The following is a 24,633-nucleotide window of genomic DNA, read 5'->3' as shown; positions in this document are numbered from 1 at the left end:
GTGTTGGAGGTATGCTGTATTCACCTACCAACTCAGACGATTTGACTGTGCTTCTGGGAAGGAAGCTGAACTGAATCTGGAGAACGACCCAAATCTAGCAACTAACACTTAACAGCGTTTCAAGACGGCATACTCCAAAAAGGCAAAAATAGGAAGTACAATGGAGACAAGGATTTTCTAGGGGAAGACACCAAAATATAGGGGTTGTCCCCAATAAACAGGAAGTGGTGAATGTGTTTCTGGCATCCTTTGCCAGTCACACCCACCCAGATGTTTTGAATTACAGGTCCCACCTACAACTGATGGGAGTTGTAGTCCAAAACATCAGCATGGCACCAGGCTGAAGGACATAATGAGAAGAGCCTGCTGGATCAGGCCAATGGCCCATCTAGTCCAGCATCCTATTCTCACAGTGGCCACCCAGAAGCCTGTGGGAAACCCACAAGAAGGATTAGATCACAAGAGTCCTTTCCTCTCCTGTGGTTTCCAGCAACTGGTACAGTGGTACCTCGGGTTACAAACGCTTCACGTTACAGACTCTGCTAACCCAGAAATAGTACCTCGGGTTAAGAACTTTGCTTCAGGATGAGAACAGAAATCGGGTGGCGGCAGCAGCAGGAGGCCCCATTAGCTAAACTTAAGAACAGTTTCAGGTTAACAATGGACCTCCAGAATGAATTAAGTTCTTAACCCAAGGTACCACTGTATTCAGGAACATCACTGCCTCTGACTGTGGAGGCAGAACACAGCTATTAATAGCCCTCTCCTCCGTGAATTTGTCTAATTATCTTCTAAAGCCATCCAGATTGGTGGTCATTACTGCCTTCCGTGGCAGCAAGTTCCTTAGTTTAATGAACGTCTTTCATGTTGCCTCTTACTTTCCTTTTCTGTAAAAAGTCCCAAACCCTTCCTAAGGGAGTTTGCAAGATGAATTCCTATTGGTTCACTATCTATCTCCACTGTGTGGAAGATGCATATAGATTAACACTCTCCCAGGATCTGTGATGATATGTTAGGCTCTAGAGCCTGCACTGGTGCCAGCAGATTTGAGATTCCCACATGTGTCTCCTGCAGCATCTAAATTTCCGAAACAAGGGATGCAGAGGATGGGATGAGAGCAGATGCTGGAGAGTTTTCTTTGATCAACCTTTTTAAGCAACCTGGCTCAGCTTGCACTTCCTGGGTTATCCCCTGTATCAGAGCACAACTTATCCTTTGGTTTTGCACACTGTTTTGAATTTTGCAATACAAAAAAAAAAAGTACCAATATGCATATAGAAATTGTGTATGCCTATAACAGTATTATTTTAAGTAAGAATTACATTTCTGGGGGTAAATTGCCTACAACAATGCATATTTCATGCAAAAAGATTCAAAAATAATGTGAAGTTTCATGCATTTTTTCCCCTTTAAAAAAATCAGGTTGCTACGGAAACAGGATGGAATGGAGTTATGAACGAAGACATGCAAAATTAACACAGATTGAAAACAGACGGATCCAATGCATCCCTAAGAAGATAGAGGCATAGCCCTCTAGCTCGGCAAAAGGAACCTCTTGAAAAATCTCTCACCTAGAAGCTTGACCCTTTAAAGTTGACCCAAGTACCCCTTTTTTACCCCAGAGGTAAAGAGCTTTCGGGCTGACATGGTCAATCCATTCCACAATTAAAGCACTTTTTAAAAAGAAACTGTTGAAAACAGTATGTGAAATGAAAAACATTCAGACAATGCTTGCTTTACCGAGAGAGAGAGAGAGAGAGAGCGAAAGAAAGAAAGAAAGAAAGAAAGAAAGAAAGAAAGAAAGAAAGAAAGAAGGCAATGTTCAATGCAAACATTATGTGAGGTTCCCCAGGAGAGCTGGAACAGGAGCAGCTGAGAGTTATAGCTTCCTTTGTTCTGTGAAAAGGGAAAAAGGAAACGCATCAGGAAGCCAGGCTGTGGGGCGCAGGAAGCCTCTCTCAGCCTGATAAAAAGAACTGAAGCAAAGTGGGTTTGGATGCAGTTATAAGTCAATCAAACCTGGACTGAGAAGTTGCAGCAGAAAGATTTTAAATTTGTGCAGAGAACAACCAAGTTGCCGCATTAAATGCAACCCAAAGACCGTTTGTTGAACAAGCACTGGACCCCAGACCTAAGACAGGGGAGATTGGGCTTAGCCTGCCACCTGCCTGTTGACTATCCTCACCACTGCTGGCGGGATGAGAGAGAGGCAAAAAACAATTTGTGGGGAAGACAAAAAGAGTGCCATTCTCCCGTCTCTGGAGAGAGAGAAGATCTGAGCCTATCTGAGCCCAGTATGTGTCCAACCACAATTCAAAGTGTCGGTGCTGACCTTTAAAGCCCTAAACAGCCTCAGTCCAGTATACCTGAAGGAGCATCTCCACCCCCATCATTCTGCCTGGACACTGAGGTCCAGTGCCGAGGGCTTTCTGGCAGTTCCCTCACTGCAAGAAGCCAAGTTACAGGGAACCAGGCAGAGGGCCTTCTCAGAGGTGGCACCCACCAGATGTCAAAAAGAAGAACAACTACCAGACTTTTAGAAGACATCTGAAGGCAGCCCTGTTTAGGGAAGCTTTTAATGTCTAACAGACCACTGTATTTTAATACTTTGTTGGAAGCTGCCCAGGTTGGCTGGGGAGACCCAGCCAGATGGGTGGGGTATAAATAATAAATTACTATTATTATTATCATCTGCAAACAGAACAACACAGGGAGAGCATGGCTCACACAACCTATTGCCTTCAGCACATAGAATCCTAGAGTTGGAAGGGACACAGAGGGTTATCTATCTAGTCCAACCTCCTGCAATGCAGAACTCTTTTGTCCAACATGGGACTCAAACCCACAACCCTGAGATGAAGAGTCTCATGCTCTACCAGCTGAGCTATCCCAGGGGAATCAGTGGCTGACCAAATGCAGAGGCACTGAAAGAGGCACAAGCAAAGCAGCTGGAGGTGCCTCCATAACATCTCCCATGCCAGTTGGTATGTCCTGATGCATCACAAGGCAAGACTGTTGGTGCCAACCTGTTCCCCTTGCAGACATCATTATCACACCAGCAGCACCAGTTGGGTTGACGGTTCTGGCTTCAGAATCCTCACCTACCCTTTGGGATCTTAAAGCATGCCACAGGTGAAGAACCTGCAAACCCTCTAGATGCTGTTAAATACAGTTATCATGTCCCTAATGGTTAGCCGTGTCAGTTGGGGCTGATGGGAGTTGTAGTTCAACAACCTTTGCAGGGCCACAGATTCTCCATTGTTCAGCTCCATCGGGTTCTCAAAAAAACAGTTCTTGACTTGGGGAGGCTTAGCGTGACAACATTCACCAGCCTCTGGGAAAGGTATGACTCATCCAAAGCCACCAATTTCATATCTAGGTTAGCAGGTAGGTTAGCATTTGAGCTCTTAGGAGGTGAAGTTGATAAATTTAGGTTAACATGGTTTCATTTTTTCAAATAGAACAATTTCACAGACAACAGGCAACTACAGCCCTTTCGCAGTTTGGTTCTATGTTTGTTTATGGCACGAATGTTTATTTACTTATTAAATAAACTGGATTGCGGTGTGGAACAAACTTCCATTTCCTTCTATTTCTGTTGATGTGAGACTGGGTCAAAGCTGATGCCTAGATGGCACTTGGCTCCTATAAAACTTTATAGGTTTGATATAACACACACTTACGGGAGAAGCTGTGGGAATGTGGGTGCTTTTTAAAGATGTGTCTAAGTATAACCTTACTTGGGGGGGGGGTGGAAATATCTTCAGAGAAATATAACTGAGAATTGATCATGAACTGAGATCTATGCATACTTAGCACTTCTAGGCATGTCTGACAATGAAGATTATTCTTATCGAGACTTGATCACATTTGGCTTATTAGCAGCCAGACTCAAGATTTCTAAGCACTGTAAAAATACAGAATCATTTATCAGTTTCTCAACGGCATTAGAGAATATGGAGGTTCTCTCTTGTGGACAAGCTTATCCATTCACTACGACAAAAAAATATGGCTATGTTGAGCATTGGATCCCATTGATATCATGTGCCTCTAGCATGCCACTGTGTGCTCCACATTCTGGAAGGAGGTGATCTCTCTGCAACATTCAAGAACATCACCTAACACATATACTTTCATGTAGAACTCTCTTTTCATTTATTCTTTTAGCAAAGTGTGTCTTGCTTTGATATTGCCCAGTCTGATTGATTTGACTTTCTATTTCCAAAAGGCTTCTTAATTTTCCAAACAACTTGCTTTGCCTAGGCAGAGGTCAGACCATTTCTGGGCTTTACTGAGCATTCATTCCAATATGCTTAGAGGGAGGTTATACGGCAATGAGCTTTCACCTTGATTCGCTGGCCGAGTGTTTGGTACATCTTCCTGTCAATCATCCATCCATCTCCCACACTTTTCCATGCATCTCCCTGTCATTTTCCCAACCACAAAAGTCTGGATTTAATTTGTTGCGTTAGGATGACAGTGCACTTTCACCCACTTTAACTGTGCAAACCTAAATTTTGGGTCTGCACTTGAATATGAATGATCTGGGGAAAGCCAAAGAGGAGAATCCCAGGGAAGCTGGCGACTCTGAGCCTTTCTGCTTAATGCTACCATTAATGGTGCCCAGTCTAGGAGCCATACCTAAGGCTTCCTGATGTCCAGTCCCACCACCAACTGGACACCAGTTGGTCTAACTCAACACTTTTCTCTATGACCCCAATTTCTGGAGCTCCACCAAACTGTATAAAACTCTAGTGGTGTTAGATCCAAAAATGACACATGCCAACCATTTCCCCCACCCAACCATGCAACAAAGTGTGTCACATATTTAAGCAATTTTCTGAGGTTATGGTGCTTCTTAAGAGGTTATGGAGGAAAACGGGAAACATCAGAGAGGAAGCTGTGAATCCCTGAAAGGCAGCCAACCATTTCTTGACTGCAGTTCGCTTTTCCTTTGCACGTAAAATTAATTTACGATGCACTCAAGAACTATCAATGATACAGCCAGAGGCTGATGTTTTCCAACAGTGGCAGCCTAAGATGGCTTACAGGTGCGAGAACACATCTTCAATCCTCAGGCAGGTATTTGCAATTTTACCACTATCAAGTTAAGGAAAACAACCAAAAGGCGTTTTTATTCTATTTGCCTTGGGCAGAGGTGAACATTCAAAGAGGCATGTTGGGCTCTTTCCATGGGGGGAGAAAACTGCTTGTTTGATGTGAAAAATGGGTCGATTTAATAATAAATGTTCCATTCACAAAGAAGGCTGCCCACAGCACCTTACACACCAACAGTGAACTCGGTTTTTATGTAACCAAAATGGCACCATCCTCACAGAAGTGGGAGATATCAACAGGCTTGGGGAAATTCAAAGGCTTGCAGTATTACAGAATATCTTCAAAGGGGGACGGGGAGACTGTAATGCAGGAATTGAAAACACCAAAGAGCTTAGTGAAGACTGAGCATGCCCAGTGGGCACAGAATGCTATGGTGGGAAGAGGAAGGTGAGGAGGAGGGATGGAATGGAGTCTTGGGAAAGGGCATCACTGTCTGGCTGGAAATGATGGAAATCAGCTGTGATTCTGGCATTTCAGGGGGTTGGACGAGATGGCCCTTCAAACTCTGCAATTCTACCGTTCTATGAAGTGCATCCCTAGCAACCTTGTAAAGCAGAGGAGTGAGAACAGAAAGGGGATGTGCAACACACCTTGGCAAATAGTTTTAACCACAGCAGCAGCAACCACAACAACGAAATAACCTCCTTTCCCAATCTAGATAAGTCTGTTGAGATGAAGCAACCTAACCAGGCATGGTTTTTGGTGAGAGTTCAGTACTGATACTAGAAACAAATCCTTAGGTTCAAAAAGTGCTCAGATGTACCATGTTATTTGACCCCCCCCAAAAAAAAAATTCTTTTATATTATCTTTTTTTCTTTTCTTATTTACTTAGCACCTGGCTATACTTGGGAAATCTGGTTCCAATAAAAACAAACAAACAAAGGACATCTGACATGTCGGAAGGCTGCCTCCACCTGTTCTAAAGAATGAAATAATTGTGACAACCAGAAGAAAACATGGGGAGGGAGAGGTATTATTGGCCCTAGTGACCCCCATAGGATGCCAGTGAAAGAGACACACACTCTGCGGACAGAGATCCAGCGGGCGACTTCTTTGCCAACTTTTAAAGGCCTGCTAAAAATGTTTCTATTCTGCCAGGCCTGTTCTAGCAATTCATAGAACTGTAGAGTTAGAAGGGACCCTCAGGTCAGCCCTGTTTAGGGAAGCTTTTAATGTTTAATAGATTATTGAATTTAAAATTCTGTTGGAAGCCACCCAGAGTGGCTGGGGAAACCTAACTACAGCAGGTCCTCCAGAAGTTCCTGAACTACAACTCCCGTCAGCCCCAGCAAACATGGCCAATGGTCAAGGAGGAGGATGGGAGTTGCAGTTCAGCAACAAATGGAGGGCCAAAGGATCACTACACCTGGAGAGCACATGCTGCATAGGAGCCCAACTCCTAGGGGCCATGAGAGCTTTGGCCCCTGCAATAAAATATTTGAGGGGGCCAGCCCCATCCCCAAAAAAAGTTGATGGGCATTGCCATCCATATGGGGTGTGTGCACTGCATCAGGAGATCGATTATGCTGGGGCTTACCTGGGCCCCCACAATATTCTATTCAAGTTGACACTTTTGACATGCTGTGCCCCTGAGCTGTGGTCCCCAAAAGTGTATACAGGATCACTCTGCATCACAAATTTAAAGGTAAAGGGACCCCTGACCATTAGGTCTAGTCGTGGCCGAGTCTGGGGTTGCAGCGCTCATCTCGCTTTACTGGCCGAGGGAGCTGGCGTACAGCTTCCGGGTCATGTGGCCAGTATGACTAAGTCGCTTCTGGTGAACCAGAGCAGCACACGGAAATGCTGTTTCCCTTCCCGCCGGAGTGGTATCTATTTATCTACTTGCACTTTGACGTGCTTTCAAACTGCTAGGTTGGCAGGAGCAGGGACCGAGCAATGGGAGCTCACCCCGTCACGGGGATTCGAACCGCCGACCTTCTGATTGGCAAGTCCTAGGCTCTGTAGTTTAACCCACAGCGCCACCCGCATCCCATATCACAGATTTAGTCATCCTTCAACTGCTTAAGAGATCCCAAAGAAGCACATTTAAAAACACAGCCAGCGTATCACGCGGGTTAAGAATTTACCACTGACAACCTTTTTTAAAAAAAAAGAGTTAGCCCCTGTTCTAAATGGCAGGCAGGCAGGCAGTGTATGTCGGTTCTATGTTTCAGAGGACAGAAATAGGCACAGACTCTCAGGAAGCACACAGAGCTCTGGCTCTGAGGTTGGACAAATTACCCAGCCTTGCGGGCAACTGCTCCTTCCCTTGCAGGCTATGCTCAAGGGTTCCTTCCCTGTCCTTTCACAGATCTTCCCTCCTCCATCTGTTATGTTGCGGCAAACCAACTTTGCAAAGAGGAGCTGCAGCTGCAGAAAAATGCCCGTTACCGTTAGGACGTTGCCAGGTGCATCGAGAGTAGCCTCCTGCCTGGAAAGGGACTGTCTTGCGCTGCACCCATCTCCCGGTGTCCCAGAAGCAGTAATTCCACTTGGAAAGCTTTCTCAATCCAGCTTTCTCTGGCTTGGCTGACTGGCAAAGGACCAAACTGGGTTTCCTCCTAATTTATTTATTTATTGCCCGCCTTACAGTCCCAGGGCAAGTCACGTAATTAAAACACAACATTAAAAGCAATTTAAATTTAAAGCAATGTAAAGGTGTTTTGCAGTCCCAGATTCTTCCAGAAGAAGAAATGTTCATCGTTCCGTAAATAAGTACACAGATGTGATGATTTGGACAGGATTGTTTCTCGTCTTGGAGCCAGAAAGGGGTGAATTATAAGATTAACACTCATAGGAACTGCATTTTTGAAGGGGCTCAAACACACAAATGCCATCTTCCAGGCCTGTTTGCCAGGAGAGAGAAGCCAACAGAATACAGACACAAGACTTTTTGCCCTCTCCCCAACTTATGCCTCTGTCTTGAGAGCCAGAACATTAGCAGTCACCAGATCAGCCTTCGCCAACCCGGTTCTCTCCAGGGGTTGTTGGACCACATCAGCCCCAGGTAGCATGACAAGCATTCAGGGATGAGGCACGTCGTGGTCCAAAGGGAACTAGCCTGAGGAAACCTGCATTGGACCAGTCCCCACCCTCCTCTCAGATCAATCTGCATTACTGGCAATCAATGACACAAATTGCCATGCTTACTTATGGAGCAAAGGGACAAAGGTGAACAAGTATATCCAAAGGCATCAGTGGAAAAGGCCTATTAGGGCAAAAGAAGCACTGCCCCATCAACCTTGGTTAGGGTTGCCATATTTCAAACAGTGGAAATCCAGACAGAAAAGTGGTTGAGCTTTTCCCCCGCAAAATTGCATTAAAATGCCGTTTTTGAGCTATTTTTATGGGGAAACGGCAAAAACGGAACTGACATGGGCTGCCATACGCCTGGATTTTCCAGGACGTTTTCCTGAGTTCTGCCCAGACACTGCTGCTGACTGCAGTATTCTGGATTTGTCCAGGAAAATCCATACATATGGCAACCCTAACCTTGGTCTTCCTCCAAGTGCCTCCATCCTGGCCTTCCTACTGACAGCCAATCCAGCTGGTGGCCCTGCCTATCAACTTCCTCCTCTTCAGTATTGCCCTTGTATAACTCAGCAGAGAGAAGGATTTGAGCCAAAGCAGACTTAGTTGGCCCTGCCTGTCATTGGCTCTGGTGCCCCCTACTGTTGGGCTCCCTGCCTTCCGCCCTACCAGTACCCTATGGGCACCAGGCGCCACTGTAACAAAGGCAAACAACCACCAACACTCACCCACAGTTCATATTTATGTCCACATTTCCAAATACATTCCCTCCACCTTCTGACGAGTATTCTGCTAATGCAACTTACGTTTCTTCTCTTTTTAGATGCACTTGAATTTGGAAAAGGGAGAAGAATGTGGTCGCTCATGTACATATAGCAGGGATGGAGAATGTGGGACCCTCCAGGCAGTGTTGGATTGCAACTTCCATGTTCCCCTAACCGTGGTCCAGGCTGGCTGGTACAGATGAGCACTGATGCCCAACATCATGCAGGAGCAAAACTTGGGTGTTGGTTGCCTCCTAATTCTGCAGTTATGCAGACCTGGAGAGATTAATATTTTGCCATTTTACCAGGGCTACTGTATACATTATGGGACGTGGGTGGCACTGTGGTCTAAACCACAGAGCCTAGGGCTTGCCAATCAGGAGGTGGGTGGTTTGAATCCCCACAACAGGGTGAGCTCCCGTTGCTCGGTCCCTGCTCCTGCCCACCTAGCAGTTCGAAAGCACCTCAAAGTGCAAGTAGATAAATAGGTACCGCTCTGGTGGGAAGGTAAACGCCGTTTCTATGCGCTGCTCTGGTTCACCAGAAGCGGCTTAGTCATGCTGGCCACATGACCTGGAAGCTGTATGCCGGCTCCTTCGACCAATAAAGTGAGATGAGCACCGCAACCCCAGAGTTGGTCATGACTGGACCTAATGGTCAGGGGTCCCTTTACCTTTTACTGTATACATTGCATGTCAGCTGTTGGGAACAGCAGCACCCCCCCCCCACTCCCCGGCCTGCCTTTCTGTGAGAAACACTGAACTGCTTAAATACAAACTGCATTTCGCTACAAGGGCAGATAATGCCAACCAGAATGCACCACTTCCATTTACATAGATGCACATGGTTACAGCCGGTGCTTTTCTTCGAGAAAGAAAGGTGCCAGTTCTCATCACAAAGATGTTACAGTAAGCGCCACACTTTTAACCAGTGTTTTTCTTCTGGGGGGAGGGGAAGCTGCCAGTACTACATACCTTGAGTACCCCCTGGAAAAAAGTACTAGTTACAGCAAATACATTTCATTCCCACCACCTGCTCCTCTTGTGGGTGGCTAACACAGGGGAAAACCTTTTCCCACAGCAGCCGGGGCAGCATAGCTGTCAACTTTCAGATTTGAAAATAAGGGATCAGCAGCCTCGCCTGTCCCGGAGACAGTCTACGGGATATCTAACAATCCAGGATAGCAGCGGGAAGCAGTGGGAAACGGTGTTGGAATAAGGGAATTTCCCGCAAAAAAAAAAAAAGGAAGGTTGACAGCTATGTGGGGCAGTAATGACAAGGGTGGGCTTTGGTCTTTCAAATTTCAGCTGCACCCAGTGCCAGATTTATGTATAAGCAAAACAAGCTATAACTTAGGGCCCCACTCTCTTGCGGGGCCCCAAAAAATTTAAAGGAAAAAAACCCTGGATGTACATTTCCAAAATATAAGGTAACAAACAAATAAAATAAAACCTACATACAGCAACAGTGTTTTGTTTTGTTTTGTGTTGTGTAGGCTCCTATGATATAAGTAAAGGGCCCCTCCTGCCATATAAAGGGCCCCATTACCTTCAGTAGTTTATGACCTCACCAAACCAAAATCCGGCCCTGGCTGTGCCCCCCTGTCCAAAGCCAAAATTCAGTGTCCACCCCATCACCTCTTGCCTTCCATTCTGCACAACGCACTATGGTGCGACACCAGTGCGGGGGAACCTGTCGCACTGCCCTGAGTCCAAAATGTAAACTGTCCTTTACATCATGGATTGGGCAACCTGTGGCCCTCCCGATGTTTGCCAAATGACACTTCCTATCAGCCTTGACTCTTGGCCAGGCTGGCTGGGGTTGATGGGACGGGTAGTTCAGCAACAGCTGGAGGGCCAAAGATCTCCACTGCCCCCCCCCCCCCCCCGCTCCCCACTTTAACTGTTGTTAGACTCCTGGCTCCAAAAAAACCTGTCCAACCATCAGAGACACCAGCAACTGGAATCCAGCAGCATCTAGGAAACTTTATTTATTTACTGCATTTCTATCCCACACTTTTTCTTCAATGAGCTCAAGGTGGTGAACATGGTTCTACCCCTCCTCAATTAATCCCCACAAGAAGCCTGCAAGTTAGGTCAGGTGGAGAGATGGTGATTAGCCATCACCCAGTGAGCTTCATGGCCAAGCAGGGATTTGAACTCTAGTCTCCCAGGTCATAGTCCGTCTGTCCAACCATTGCACCTCACTGGCTGATTTACACATTAGGTCCCATATAAAGCTACACATGGAGTTCAAGCACATGGAAACAATCCTGAGGCCTATTATACAGCATACACTTTTGGCCCAGACAACACAAAACATAGCTCTTAAGAACGGTGCTGGGGAAAGTCATAAGGGAGTAGGTGCTCCCCCATATTTCATGTTGCACAGAAGTTATTACAGAGATTTTTAGCAGCAACCATAGCAAATACTTGTAAATGCATGCTGCTGTTTGGCAGTTCAGCTGGGATGGGATACAAAAGCAAGCCTTTGAACCATTCACAGAACTTTCCCTTGTTCCTTTCCCTCTTACCGATTCCCATTATTATTATTATTATATGTGATCTATTAAAAGACTCCCCAAGCAGCTACAATAATGGCACCTTTGCTGTACCTGTGCGACACAGAACAACTAGCAAAGCAGAATGATGTATGAATGATCCAGTATAAATCCACCACAGAGGCCCTGGCATTACATCAATGATGTGTTGCTGAATACAGGGAGGGGTTTCCTTTCCATTCAAAAAATTGCCATCCTCTACTGGCAGGCTCAGGGCTCTACCACTTCGCTAAAGGGCAAAGGCAGGGAACTTCTGGCCCTCCAGATGTTGCCAAACTACATCTCCTGCCCAGGACCAGGGCTCAAGTTCACCACTAGGTAGGGAAAATCTTGGAAGCCCAAATAAATAATTCCCAGAGCCCTGTTGCCTTCACCTGGTTTTACTCAGGAGTGTTTCTGTCCAGACAGAGAGGAGGAGGAGTTGGAGTAGTTGGCTTCAGTCAGTGCCTGGGAGGCTGAAGGAGAAACTGACGTTTTTTCTCTCCAAGAGTTGGTGGTTAGGACGCAAAATAGCTGAAGGCTTCGTGGTAGCAGCAGCAGCAGCAGCAGCAGCAGCAGCCTCCTTGCCAGGTCATCAAGACGTCTCCCGCTCCTTCCCCCTCCCCGCTCCCTTCCACCCTCCCTGCAGGGTGGGATGCTGCACTTGTTACTCACTACGAGGAATCTGGCAGGTTCCGCAAGAGATCACTTGCGGGCGAGGCGGGTGCGGGAGAGGGAGGGAGGGAGGAGAGGAAGGGAAGCTGCTGCCGCCGCCCCGCCCAGGCAAGGCAGCCGCTAGGGCTGTTTCTCCGCCCGCCGCGTCCCTGCGCACATTCGCCTCCTCTGATCCGTTTCAGGGGCTGCTGGTGAAGCCGGCAAAACAACAACACAAAACAACTTTCCTGCATTGCAGGGGGCTGGACTAGATGACCCTGCGGGTCCCTTCCAAATCTACATTTCTATGATTCCGACAACAACGACGACGAATCTCCAAAAACAGGCAGATACGTTTGGTGGGGGAGAGCACCCTCCGGGCCAGCTCCCTTTCCTCCCCCCGGGGCCCAGATCCAACTCGTGCGCCTCGCAACGAAGGCCCGCCCGACACGCGGAAGCTTTAAAAGATCCCTTCCCCGCCTCTTTCTTCCTCTGAAAGGCGACCAAGAAATTAAGCAGGTCCGTAATGGAGCTGGGGGTGGAGGAAGGGAGCCCCCTCGCCCCGCGTGTGGCGTTGGTTTTTTTTTTGTTTTTGTTTTTTTTTTTCTGTAGAGCAGCGCGTGTTCAGACGAGCCCGAGGATCAACCGTGCCCATGCCTTGAAAGGGGACTGCGCCAGTCCCAGCAACCAAGTGGCCGGGCTCGGGACATTCAGACACCCCACCCCGGTCGCAGCAATCCAAAGAAACCCCGAACAGTGGCGCCCCCGCCGTGGGAAGGGCGCGCGTGGAGCCAGGCAGGCGAATAGCAGCGCCCAATCGACGGAAGGCGCTTCGCGGGTAGAAGTTGCCCTGAAAATGGGGTGGGGGGGGTTGCAAAACACAGAGGGCGGGGAACCGGAGATCCTGACGCCGCACCGATGTCGATTACCCTGGACCTGGATTTCGTTGCTGGATTTCGTCCCCAAGATCCCACCAGATGCTGCCAACCCCGATTCCCCAGCCGAGGGGGTGGCTAAGCTGGAGGGAAGGCAAGCAGCTCAGGCTTGCGCTCTGCCGCGCGCCGCTTGCGCCCTTCGCGTAGGATCGCAGCCGACGCTGCGCAAGCCAAGTAGCGAGGAGAGGAGAATGGGCAGGAGGGGGGGTCTCCTCGCTCGCCGGCCGGGTTTTAACCCTTCCTGGACCTCCCCCTTCGAAAAGTACCACAGCAGCCCTCTTCCCAGTTCTGCCCCCCAACACTTGGTCCCTGCGCGCCTCTCGCTCCGCATCCATCCATCCACCTCTTCATCCGTCCTGGTTCCCCCAGTTTCACCCCCCCTTACCTTAATGGTCCCGTCCATCGAGCGCGCTTCCCAGTCCGGCGTCCCGGGAGTCCGCACATTGACCCGGTTGAGCTCCGCGCCCGCGCTACGCCGCCCGCTTCAGCCCCGACTCTGTTCCGCGCCCGCCCGCCCGGCCTGCCTCCTCCGCTTCTCCTCTCGCCGCAAAGCAAAAGAGCGACAGTTAACCGGATGAAACTTTTTTCCCCAGCTCACTTTGGGAAGTGAAGTCACTCGAGGAGGAAACTTCGCTCCCCGCCGCGCCTGGGCCGGCCCTGCTGGATCCGAAGAGGAGGAGAACTTCTTTTTTTAAAAAGCTGGCAGGATATTTGCTGGGGTTAGATAAGGAGCGAGACCCCGGAGCGCGCTTCAGGACTCGGGGCGCTCCCTCCGGCTCCTGCAGGATTTTGGCTGGCTGGTCAGGAGAGGCAAGGAGCCCCCACTCGGCTCTCCTCTCCCGGACATCTGGGGGGATATTTTTTTCCCCCAGCTCTTCAGACAGATCTATTTAAAGGTGCCCGACGCTGCGATCTTGGCTCTATTTATCCGGAAATTCAGTAGGATACAGATCCGTTGCAGGATCCCAATTTGAGCCATTAATTCCCGTTTTCCTTCACATGCAATTTGTAAAATAAATAAATCATTCATAAGGCGTTTTCCCGTCCGGAGGTTAATTACGTCGGGGATGGGGGAAGGCTCTCGTTCACCCCAGCCTACCAAATTTGATTTGATTTCTTACGGTTAAATGTGTCAGTGTGCTCTTTTGGATAGATGACAAAACCACTTGGTTGTCAATATTCAACAGGCGTTTCATGGAACGGTTTCTGGAGGATTTTTCCTTTGTTTGGCTTTTCCCCTCCCCCGTTCCTAACAGGGAACTCAAAACTCCCGTTTATTGCCAGGAAAAGGGCAACTAAGGTAAGGCGCGAGGCAACCGTGGGTGGACACGTGTATACGTGTATGTGTGTATAGTGAGAGCCTGAACCTTTTCGCTGGCTTCGCGTAACCGAAAGCCACAAGATTTCTTGATTTTCGAAATAAAATACAGTAAAGCATTGTTTGCCACCGAATTTAATAAGCCAAGAGTGGCATCCTATTCATGTCTACTCAAAGACCACGGAATTCAATGGAACTTACTCCTAGTTAACAGGGTGATCCTAAGCGTACTTCCCTGTAAGCAAGTCCCACGGGCTTCAGTGCGCTTTACTCCTTTGTAAATTTGTTTCGGATTGCAGCCCGACCGGAGGATTGCAGCTTTGCAACGCGACCCTAACCATGTCTACTCAAAGGTAAATCCTATTAAATGAAATAGGGTTTACTCCCAAGTAAGCGGAGCTAGGACTGCAGCCTTTCTGGGGACCCCTGTTCTTTATTTTCTGCACCTTCTTCTCAATAATACAGCATTTGTACTACGGAATGGTTCCTGGAGCCACAAACTGACCTTCTTGAGCAACCTGTTCGGGTGATATCCTGGTCAGCACTGCAGCCAATCGGCATTTTAACGTTTTTGCGTTGCAGGACAGCTGAGATGCAGCGGCATCCCAATGATGGCTACTCGGAAGTAAAGGGTTCCTGAGTTCTCCAAAGTGTGGAGAGACGTTTGCTCATTTCAAGTGAGAGGGACTGTGCCAAATTTACTGCGTTTGGGGGTCTGGGGCAGTTTTAGGACAGATTCACATGCGCGCCAAGCAATTGATGGAGTGTATCTATATATAAGGAGACGCTTAATTTCGAGTATGTTTTTCTATTACGAAACAAACTCCCCCCGCTTAGGACTAGGTGCAAGGGACATAGGAGACGTCCCTTGCCGGTTTTGATGGTGGAAATAGGTCTGAGACTCAGGGCGGACGGTGAGGGGACCCAATGTCAAAAAAAGGATTGAAAAGAAGTCCGATCCTCTCTGCCTCTTTTCTCGAAGCCCAAACCTGCGAATAGGCAGATTTACTCGGAAGTAAATCCCCAACGGAGCTCAGCCCCACGGAAGTCCCACCTTACCGGACTAGATGATCCTTAGGGTCCCTTCCAGCTCTACAATTCTATGATTCTACTCAGTGGGACCTACTTTCAAGTAAAAGTACACAGGATCGCGCGACCGGCCAGCAGAACCCAGACAAACCCGGACGAAAGCCCGATTTGTTTCTGATTTCTTCTGGGATATTCCCTGCAGGATCTGGGATTTGAGGGTCTGGCGGAGCGTTTCCATCTAACGAGCGGCGACGGTTGGAGATTCATATATATATATATATATATATATATATATATATATATATATATGAGAGAATGATCTGGACAAACTCCCCAAACACTCAAAGCCATGCACTGTTCAAACAAATCTCTCTCCCTCCCAAAGTAGCCCCAACACCCAACGCTTCCAACCGTTCTTGTGCGACAGAGAAGAATGGAAAGACGCGCGCGCGGGGGTGGGGGTTGTCTTCCAAGGAAACGGAGCAGAAATTGGAAAAGGAGTTATCCCCACACGCAGCCTCAGCCCCCCGACCCAGCAGTTCACTGTCAACATCTCTCTCTACAGCCCCCCCCCCTCCACAAAAGATGGTTACCTCATGCAAGGTCCAGCCTTTCCTCCTCCCCCCTCTTCCGGTTTTGTTAGTCCAGCCAGTGTGTGTGTGTCTGTCTCAAGCAAAAGCCCAAGTCCCTTTGCCCCTCCCGTCCAGAAGGGGAGGTTTGTTTAGGATGCCGCGCACGCGGAGGCGCGGCGCTCGGGTAGTTGGATGTTTGACTTCCTCGGCGGCGGAGAAGCCTCCCTGGCCCCTCCCTCTGTCTCCCCTTCTCCAGAAATCAGCCCCCATCCATTCCACTCCACTCACCCCACCCAGTCGGGGGCTCCCGCCTTGCCAGCCAGCCAGTCTCTGGTGGGGTGGGGGGCTAAGGCTGGGGACAGGACCACCGCCTCCCCCCGCCCCGCCGCCTCGTCTCCTTTTTACAATCCGAGCGCTGCTCTGCCGCGGTGTCCCCGGAGAGCAGCCCACATCTGGATGCTGCTAGCGGGGTCAGGTCCCCTCCGCCCGGGGCCACGGGGGCTGGCTGGCAGGCCGCGCAAAGGCACCAGGCTTAACCCTTGGCTGGCCGGTTGCTTGTCTCTACTAACCAACAACTTCCCTCCCTCCGCTTCACCACGACATGGCAAACTCCAGTGGGGGAGAAGGGAGGAAAAGGGAAATCCCCCCCCCATCCTCCTCTGACCCAGATGTCGCTTTCTTAAAGTTTGCAACCCGAACCAATGCGTGCTTGCTCAGAAGAACCATTGGATCCGGGGGAGTTTACTTTCGAGTAGATGTGCACAGCAGCGCAGTCTAATTCTAAATGGCATCAGGAAGAACAAGAGGTTTTATGTATGTTGGAAGACGCACAGAGTGGCTGGGGGAACCCAGTCAGATGGGCGTGGTATAATTATTATTATTATTATTATTAAGCAGCGCCCATATCGATTGAGAAGAGCAAGCCATCCCGGTCGCTGCCTGGTGTTTTTGTGCGCCATATACTGATCTTCAGGTGACCTGAGGTCGCCTGCCATTAAAACCTGGCCGTGAATGTCAAGATCTGAAACAGAGAAAGTTTGTGGAAATGATCCGAGGCAAAAAGGGGGCTAGAAAGCGCTCCGAAAGGGCTCGTCTTCCAGCGATCTGGGCTCCTCCGCCTTTTATACTGGAAGCCGAGATCTGAACCAATTTCCTTTCCTAGTTAAGTTCTAATAAAACGCAGGTGTGGACAAGAGAAGCATCAGAAGGGATCAGGCCGCCTGTTATCGCCCCCCCCCAAAGGCAACAAGAAAAGAATTGGGGTGCCTTTGACAAGTAAAAGGATCGCGAAAATTGGAACGCACGAGATTCTCACCTCCTCTATCTATCTACACACACACACACACACACACACACGTACGTATATACATCGCTGTATACAGTGATCAAGCCAACAAAGAGACGGAATTGGCCGATAGCTCCCCCCAATCCCGGCTTTCCCTCGGGTTGATCACTTCCAGCAATTCCTTCTTTCTGCCCGCTTCCTTCGGCAAGTCTCCCTCACCTGCAGGAAGATCAGGCGCTAAGCGCAGCCTCAGAGTTAAGCTGCTGAAACCCCACTGACATCAGTGGGATCTAAGCCACCGAGCCGGCGCTGGATCGCCTCAGAGAGGACTCAGCAAGATCCTGAGCTAGCTGACAGGCCACTGCGCACTGTCAGTCACAGCCAGGCTAGGCACGTCTACTCCGAAGTAAGTCTCGTGGACGAAACTTACTTTCAGGCCACATCCTACTCGCAGGCCCAAGAGGTCTGGCTGAAGACCGGCGAAAGATACGAATCACCCTAACATTTCCTGCTTGTCAGCCGCGGGAACATTCAGCGACGCTTTGACAAGTAAACGGGGATAGTAGCGAGGGAGGTAAATGGACAAGGTACTATTTCCAAGCCTTTCTTGATGCGTCGGATGAACCCGGGCGGGCGGGCGGCTGCCTTGCGTTCTTCATGCAACTGGAAAACAATTTTTGCAAACTCTCAATTCGACCTTTTGTTTCTGTTTTGTCTCTATTCAAGAGTCCGCCTTGAAAGTTTACGACTTAATAGGGATGCCAAGGGATATTTGGAAACAATTTTTTTAAATGTCAGGATAGTTTTCCTCTCTCTTTTTTAAGATATTACTTTTTTGGGGGGGCGGGGGTAGAGCAGCATATCACAATGAAATTTTAAAATAAGATGTTCAACAAACTTCGCAAATCAGTTCAAATGAGCGCAAAACCATCCTACTGGTTTTGCTGACTTAGAAGTAAATGCCATCGATTTCGATGGGACTTACTTTCGAGTAAGCATGCCTAGGAATGCTGGGAGCCTCTTTCCTAAAGGGGTCTCCATTTCAATCCGGCGCTGAGTCCCCCAGCGTGTCTCCGGATGGCTCTCAAACCCAGACTGGGCGTGGCTCACTTTGCATAGGATCCGGCTGTAGAGGAGCTCCAGAAAAGATGGGATCACTGGAGGGCAGTATTTAATACCGTCGTTCAATCAATCAATCAATCAATCAATCAATCAAATCAGGATAGTGGAATCCACCACCCCTTACGCCATTTATCGTTTAAAGCAACCGTGGACTGCACAAGAACGCGATTATGCTACGGATTCGGTGAGAAATGCTTAGACCGCATCACTGAATCATATAATTGTAGAGTTGGAAGGCACCCCAAAGGGCATCTAGTCCAGCCCCCTTGCGATGCAGGAATTGTCTCTTGCATCCACAATGAACTCTGTGCTTAGGATCGAACCCTATGCTACACACCTATGCAAGAAAAATACCCCTTGATACCTCGCTGGTGTCTATGTCCATATCACACACACACTGGGAACATGGACACACACACACCCTGCTGCAATTCTATGCCTTCTTACTTGAAACTCCGTAAAACATCTTGGCAAAAATGCACAGGATCCGAATTCTTTGGAACTAAGTTCCATTGACTGCAGCAGAAATCTGCTCCCAAGTAACTATGCAAAATGCTGGCCATACTACAGAATTATCGTTTTTGCAGTAACATTTTGTGCATCTATATCGCTGCTCCACGTATAAGCTACTGATTCCCCAGGCTGAAATTCTATGCATGTAAGGCAGAACTCCCCGTGGATCCAAATGAGACTTGCTTCGGGCTCCACTCTTCCGGGAAGTTTCCCTTTACCGATCCGATCTGGCTTAAAAAGAAGCCTAGCGAGTCCTCTTTCGCATGCATTGTGGTTATTATAGAGCACTGTGAACGGACCGGAGGCTTTACAGTTTCAGAAGCGGGAGAGAGAAGTGCTCGCCCCCAAGGAGCTTACAATATAGCTGTCAACAGTGCTGAAATCAAAGGAGTTTGAAGAGAAGTTATAAATCACATTCATTGCTTCCACAATCCAGTCCCCCTAAAACCATTATGGGGGGGTGGGGGGCAGTGAACGTCAGTTAGACATTTCAGCCGACCCCCGGATGAGCGAAGGATCCGGATGCAAGGTTGCCAGAAGAACTGGAAGTTCTTCCACTTGGCTTGGATCTGCAAACAGACAGCAGCAGAGGGAGATCCTAGCTCATTCACAGATCGAGGGAAAGCCTCTCATTATCTTTCACATAGGCAGGATTCCACACTTTGCGCACACAAGCGCGCGCGCGCGCGCACACACACACACACAGAAACAAGGCAGTGACTTAAGCTAAGGACTTCATCCAGAAAGACTGGGGACTTCCTTTCGGCTGAAGTTAGCAAGGCTTGAACTGCAGTCTTCAGCAGAACTAGACAGAATAATCCTTTGCTTGCTTGCTTGCTTGTTTGTTTGTTTGTTAACTCTTCCTTAACAGCTATGAAACAGGCAGATATTCAGCAGGGGAAGTCCACACCCACACACCCTGCTCAATATGGAAATACAGGTATGGCAATGATAATGAGCCTTTGGGCAAATTGATGTATGCCTAGGATAACAGGCATAAGATTCCTTTGGGGGGGCAGGGGTGCCAACTTGAATAAAATATGGGGGGGGCAGGTAAGCCCCACTCCACATAATCAAACCATAGCTGTCAACTTTTTCCTTTTTTTGCGAGGAATCCTATTCGGAATAAGGGAATTTCCCTTTAAAAAAGGGAAACGTTGACAGCTATGAATCAAACACAAGGTGTGGCACACTCACACCATGTCAATGGCAATGCCCATCAACTTTGTGGGGAGTAGCCACCTCAAGTATTGTATGGGGGGAGGCTGGAGTTGCCCCTAGGAGTTGGCTCCCATGGTGACGGAGAGGGGAGTAGCAACTTCCATAGGTTTTTAGCATTAACAAGGACAAAAAATCCCCCCCCAAAGCAGCACACATATCTCAGCCAAGCAGTCGTCCCAACAAAGTAGGAATTTTGCACATGCTCAGAAGCACTGACATCATTAGTTTTCTTACTCCATGCTGGAGCTGTAGTTTAGGTTTTGTTATCTCAAGCTCTTTCTTTCTTTCTTTCTTTCTTTCTTTCTTTCTTTCTTTCTTTCTTTCTTTCTTTCTTTCTGAATAGATACGGGATTTCTCTTTGGGTACACGCCCCCCCCAGTCCAGGAATGGGGAGTCCGTGTCCTTCCAGAAGTTGCTTGACTCTCATAATCTCTGGCCGAGGGTCATTTTGGCTGAGGCTGAAGGGATCCTAGAGTCCACCATACACGTCTGGAAGGCCACATGTAAAAGAGACCTCGCTTTCTCTTCCCCATTTCGCTCCAATATTGTAAACTTAAAGTGGTGGAGGGAGGAGGGAGGAGGAAGAGGAGGAGGAAGAAGAAGAAAAAACGAATTCCCAAAAACCAGACTGCAGCACACCAGCTCCAAACGTCTGGCCCCTCGCTTGAGGCCATAATTAATTTGAGATTTATTTTTATTGGAGAGCCCAGTCTCGTCTGACCTTAGCCAAACAAGACTCCAGCTAGACCCTTGATGCGCTTGAATGAAACGGAATATTTCTCCCTCTAACTTCTCTTCAGGCGTCCGTGCCTGCTTTGAATTTGTTCCTCAGACTTCATATATTTGGAGATTTGAAGGAAAGATTTAAGGCTTCCCCCCACGCCCTCCCCTAGCATCCCCCTCCCCTACTGAGAAAGGGGGCAGGCGGCGGGGGGGGGGTGGAGAAGTGGCGAGGCAGTCTGGGTTGCAAAATGTGCAGAGGAGCTGAAGTCTGTTTTCTTAGAGGTGCATTTTTCTATAAGTCACAGAAATAATGGAACCTTTAGAAGGTCAGCAGAGTTAGTGAATTAACTGAAGGGGGATTTGGTTACTTGGATTCTGGTGTCTGGAAAAGCAAGAGACTTTTGCAGTGTAAAAGCCGATCCCCTGTGCCTATTTTGCTTTCTTGCCTTTTTTTTTTTTTTTAGCTGTTTTCTTTTTAACAGCTTCAGCCTGTTGAATTTTCCAGGATAAATAACGTTGCTCTTTTCTTTAACTCCAAGTGATACCTTTAAAGTATTATTAAAAAAAAAAAAAAACTCATTGCAGCTGATGATGATTTAAAATAACAAGGTGAAGATTGTCCTAGGATGAAAAAAAGCTGCTGATTTATTTTAAAGCTGTGTGAAAATGGTTCATTCAAATGTTTAAAAAGGTTGGCACATATTTTATTTTTTAAATAAGTTTTTGTATTAACTAAAATACATGTTTTAATCTATGCTGCTGATTGACCGCACAATCCTATACATACATGTCTACTCAGAAGTAAGTCCCTCTGAGTTCAGTGGGGCTTACTCCCAAGTAAGTGAGCATAAGGCGTATTTCTCTCTCTCTCTCAAGCCCATGGAGTTTTCCTTGAAGCACTGTAAGCCAGGAGTTTAGCAACATGTTTGGCTTAAGGGAGGGAGTGTGGATGTGGATCTAAGAATGAGAATCATGTCAGGCAGCCTTAAGTTTTACCATTTATTGAACCAGCTGTGTTGGCAGAAGAAGGAGCTTTGCAAATTGCACAGGACTTTCCCTGGCCCCCTGAAGAGTCTTGTATTGGTCTGGAGAAAAGAAGGCTTTACAATCTTCTCCTTCATCCAGATGGACTGTGACTTACTCCAAGTAACACACACAGATGCCACCAAGAAGGATCTGCCACAGCAGATGCCTACTCAGTCTCAGCTTGACTACCTCCATCCTGAAGTGGGAGGAAAACAGTGTGTGTGTGTGTGTGTGTGTGTGTGTGTGTGAGAGAGAGAGAGAGAGAGAGAGAAAGAGAGAGAGAAGGGCCAGTGGTGGGTGGAGCCAGAAGCAAAAGTGGGTGGGACAGTGAATGTAAATTTTGCCTTTGCATAATAGGTTAGTTTCTATTCTCTCTCTCTCTCTCTCTCTCTCTCTCTCTCTCTCTCACACACACACACACACACACACACACACACTCCTACACACTCCTTCCTAGCTTCCATTTAGTCAAGCTAAGAGCACTGGCAGAGGAATGGGGGGGCGGGGAGAGTGCACCACCCCCAGCACCAGGGAGGGGGGTACCACTGCGGCTGCCCCCCCGACACATGCCGTGTGAACTCCCCAGTGCACTAGGTACCACGCCCCTGCAGGCGGTGTGCCACACCCCCAGGATGTGTGCCATGCCCCCCCCGGGACGCACGCTAGCCACGCCCCTGCCTGTGCTCTGCCCACGGTGCTGGAGCACGCCGCTTCGCCACTGGCTAAGAGGCACAATCAGAACAATATTGAGCTCATGGAATCATAGAGTTGGAAGGGACCCTGAGGATCATTCTAGTCAAACTCCCTGCAATGCAGGCATACGCAGCTGTCCCACACGGGGATCGAACCTTCAACCGTGGCATTATCAGCACCATGCTCTGACCAGCTGAGCTATCCAGAGTTCAGGGGCCCATTCCAGCCAGGAAAAAAACTACAGGGCCAGTGAGAGGTGTGGCCCTGGGAGGGAGGTGTGAAGAGGGTTCTGGGGACCAGACACAAAGGCCTGAAGGGCCACATTCAGGCCCCAGGATGGCTTTAAAAGGATCTTGATGGAGCAAACCAATTGACGCTAAGATACGTGGATCCAAATTGTACCGCAGGCTGCTAGGTGTCTTTGGCTCAGTCCACTTCTTATGTGATGAAGAGCTGGTCGGTTCCTGATTTGTGACGTTGCTTTGTATCTGCAGCTGACGCAAGCAGCCTTGAGCTTCGCACTGCACAATGAGTTGGCTTTTTTCTCATGGCTCTTTGCTACGGCCATTCATTGGGGTGATTTCAGGCAACATTGTCTCAGCACGATTGCTTGTGGTGCCCACTGAGTGTGTCATGTGCCCAGGGCAGATGCCTGGCTTGCATTTATGGGTCCAGGAACACAAGCAGATTCAGAATGAAATGTCTCAACGACAGTTGTTTTCAGTTACTTTCTTTTGACCCCCAAGTGCCCAGAAAAATCTGTCAAAATCTTTTTGCAATCTCTACTTTTAGTTAAGTATTTTCATCGATTTTCCTAGCTATGCCTATGCCTATGCCCTCCCCCCACAGTGCAAAGCCTGAGCTGGCAAAGACTTGTGGGAAGAAAGGGGCTATCTATTAAAAGACGCCTGCTTCTTGGGAGAAAAGCATTGACAAACCTAGACAGCATCTTAAAAAGCAGAGACATCACCTTGCCAACAAAGGTCCGTATAGTTAAAGCTATGATTTTCCCAGTAGTGATGTATGGAAGTGAGAGCTGGACCATAAAGAAGGCTGATCGCCAAAGAATTGATGCTTTTGAATTATGGTGCTGGAGGAGACTCTTGAGAGTCCCATGGACTGCAAGAAGATCAAACCTCTCCATTCTGAAGGAAATCAGCCCTGAGTGCTCACTGGAAGGACAGATCCTGAAGCTGATGAGAAGAGAAGACTCCCTGGTAAAGACCCTGATGTTGGGAAAGATGGAGGGCACAAGGAGAAGCGGACGACAGAGGACGAGAAGGTTGGATAGTGTTCTCGAAGTTATGAACATGAGTTTGACCAAACTGCGGGAGGCAGCGGAAGACAGGAGTGCCTGGTGTGCTCTGGTCCATGGGGTCACGAAGAGTCAGACATGACTAAATGACTAAACAACAACAACAACATGGGCAAGAAAGGGGAACCAGGAGGGCAGAGCAACTTTCCTCCTCTCGGCCCTCAGCCACTTGGTCCTTTTGCACCCATTCCTGCCCCTGTGAGAGTGCCCCAAATATCCATCACTAACCAGCAAAACATGGAAAATGACTTATGCAACTTTTTCTGTCTCCAGATGCTTGTTATTAACTGGTGAAATGCTTGTCATTCTGATGAGTGGGGGCAGAGAAAAGGCTGGCATGTTGCAGGGATCCTGGGTGTTTTCCTCTCCCCACCCCTTCTGGTGCACAACCCCTTGAAGCCAGTGTTTACCCCATCCCACCAGGGTCCCCCCAGCTCAGCATTTTCCTGTTTTCCATAGAAGTGAATGGCACTCATCTCTTATGGGAGAAGGCAGAAGTGTGTTCCAAGTGGTACCACAATGATGGCAGCAGGGCAGGGGTGGTGAGAGCTGCCCTTGGTGACACACTTTTACTGAGAATTAGTGGGTCTACTCTGTGTAAAAGTGAATTGAATACCACCCCTGGTTTATTGTGGGTTATGCCCCTACTAGAAGGTCTTGCTGTTTGCAACCTTTTCTTAATTTTGCCCTATAGAATCCAGTGGGATCTATCAAAAAGGGAGTTTGCTTCATCTGCACAGCATCACCCTGGGCTCCATATCTTGGTCACAGCAGA

At 48.3% G+C, this 24,633-nt stretch overlaps 1 protein-coding gene across 4 annotated transcripts in view; it reads right to left on the bottom strand.

Moving 5' to 3' along the window:
* The window catches only part of FLI1 (Fli-1 proto-oncogene, ETS transcription factor), a 121,204-nt gene that overhangs the window by 79,035 nt on the left and 17,536 nt on the right, over positions 1-24,633 (bottom strand). The window contains exon 1 of one of the 4 annotated variants that reach the window (XM_079954560.1): positions 13,427-13,624. The exons of the other annotated variants lie outside the window; for them this stretch is intronic. Coding sequence (XP_079810686.1) covers positions 13,427-13,444 — 18 coding nt within the window. The 5' untranslated portion in view covers positions 13,445-13,624. Of the gene's footprint in view, positions 1-13,426; positions 13,625-24,633 lie in introns of those variants that run through there. 4 annotated transcript variants of the gene reach the window in all.

Source organism: Podarcis cretensis (genome assembly GCF_951804945.1).
Source record: "Podarcis cretensis genome assembly, chromosome: 15".
NCBI classification, from domain to species: Eukaryota; Metazoa; Chordata; class Lepidosauria; order Squamata; family Lacertidae; genus Podarcis; species Podarcis cretensis.
The sequence above is the reverse complement of the archived record's forward strand: the minus strand, read 5'-3'. Positions and strand labels throughout refer to the sequence as shown.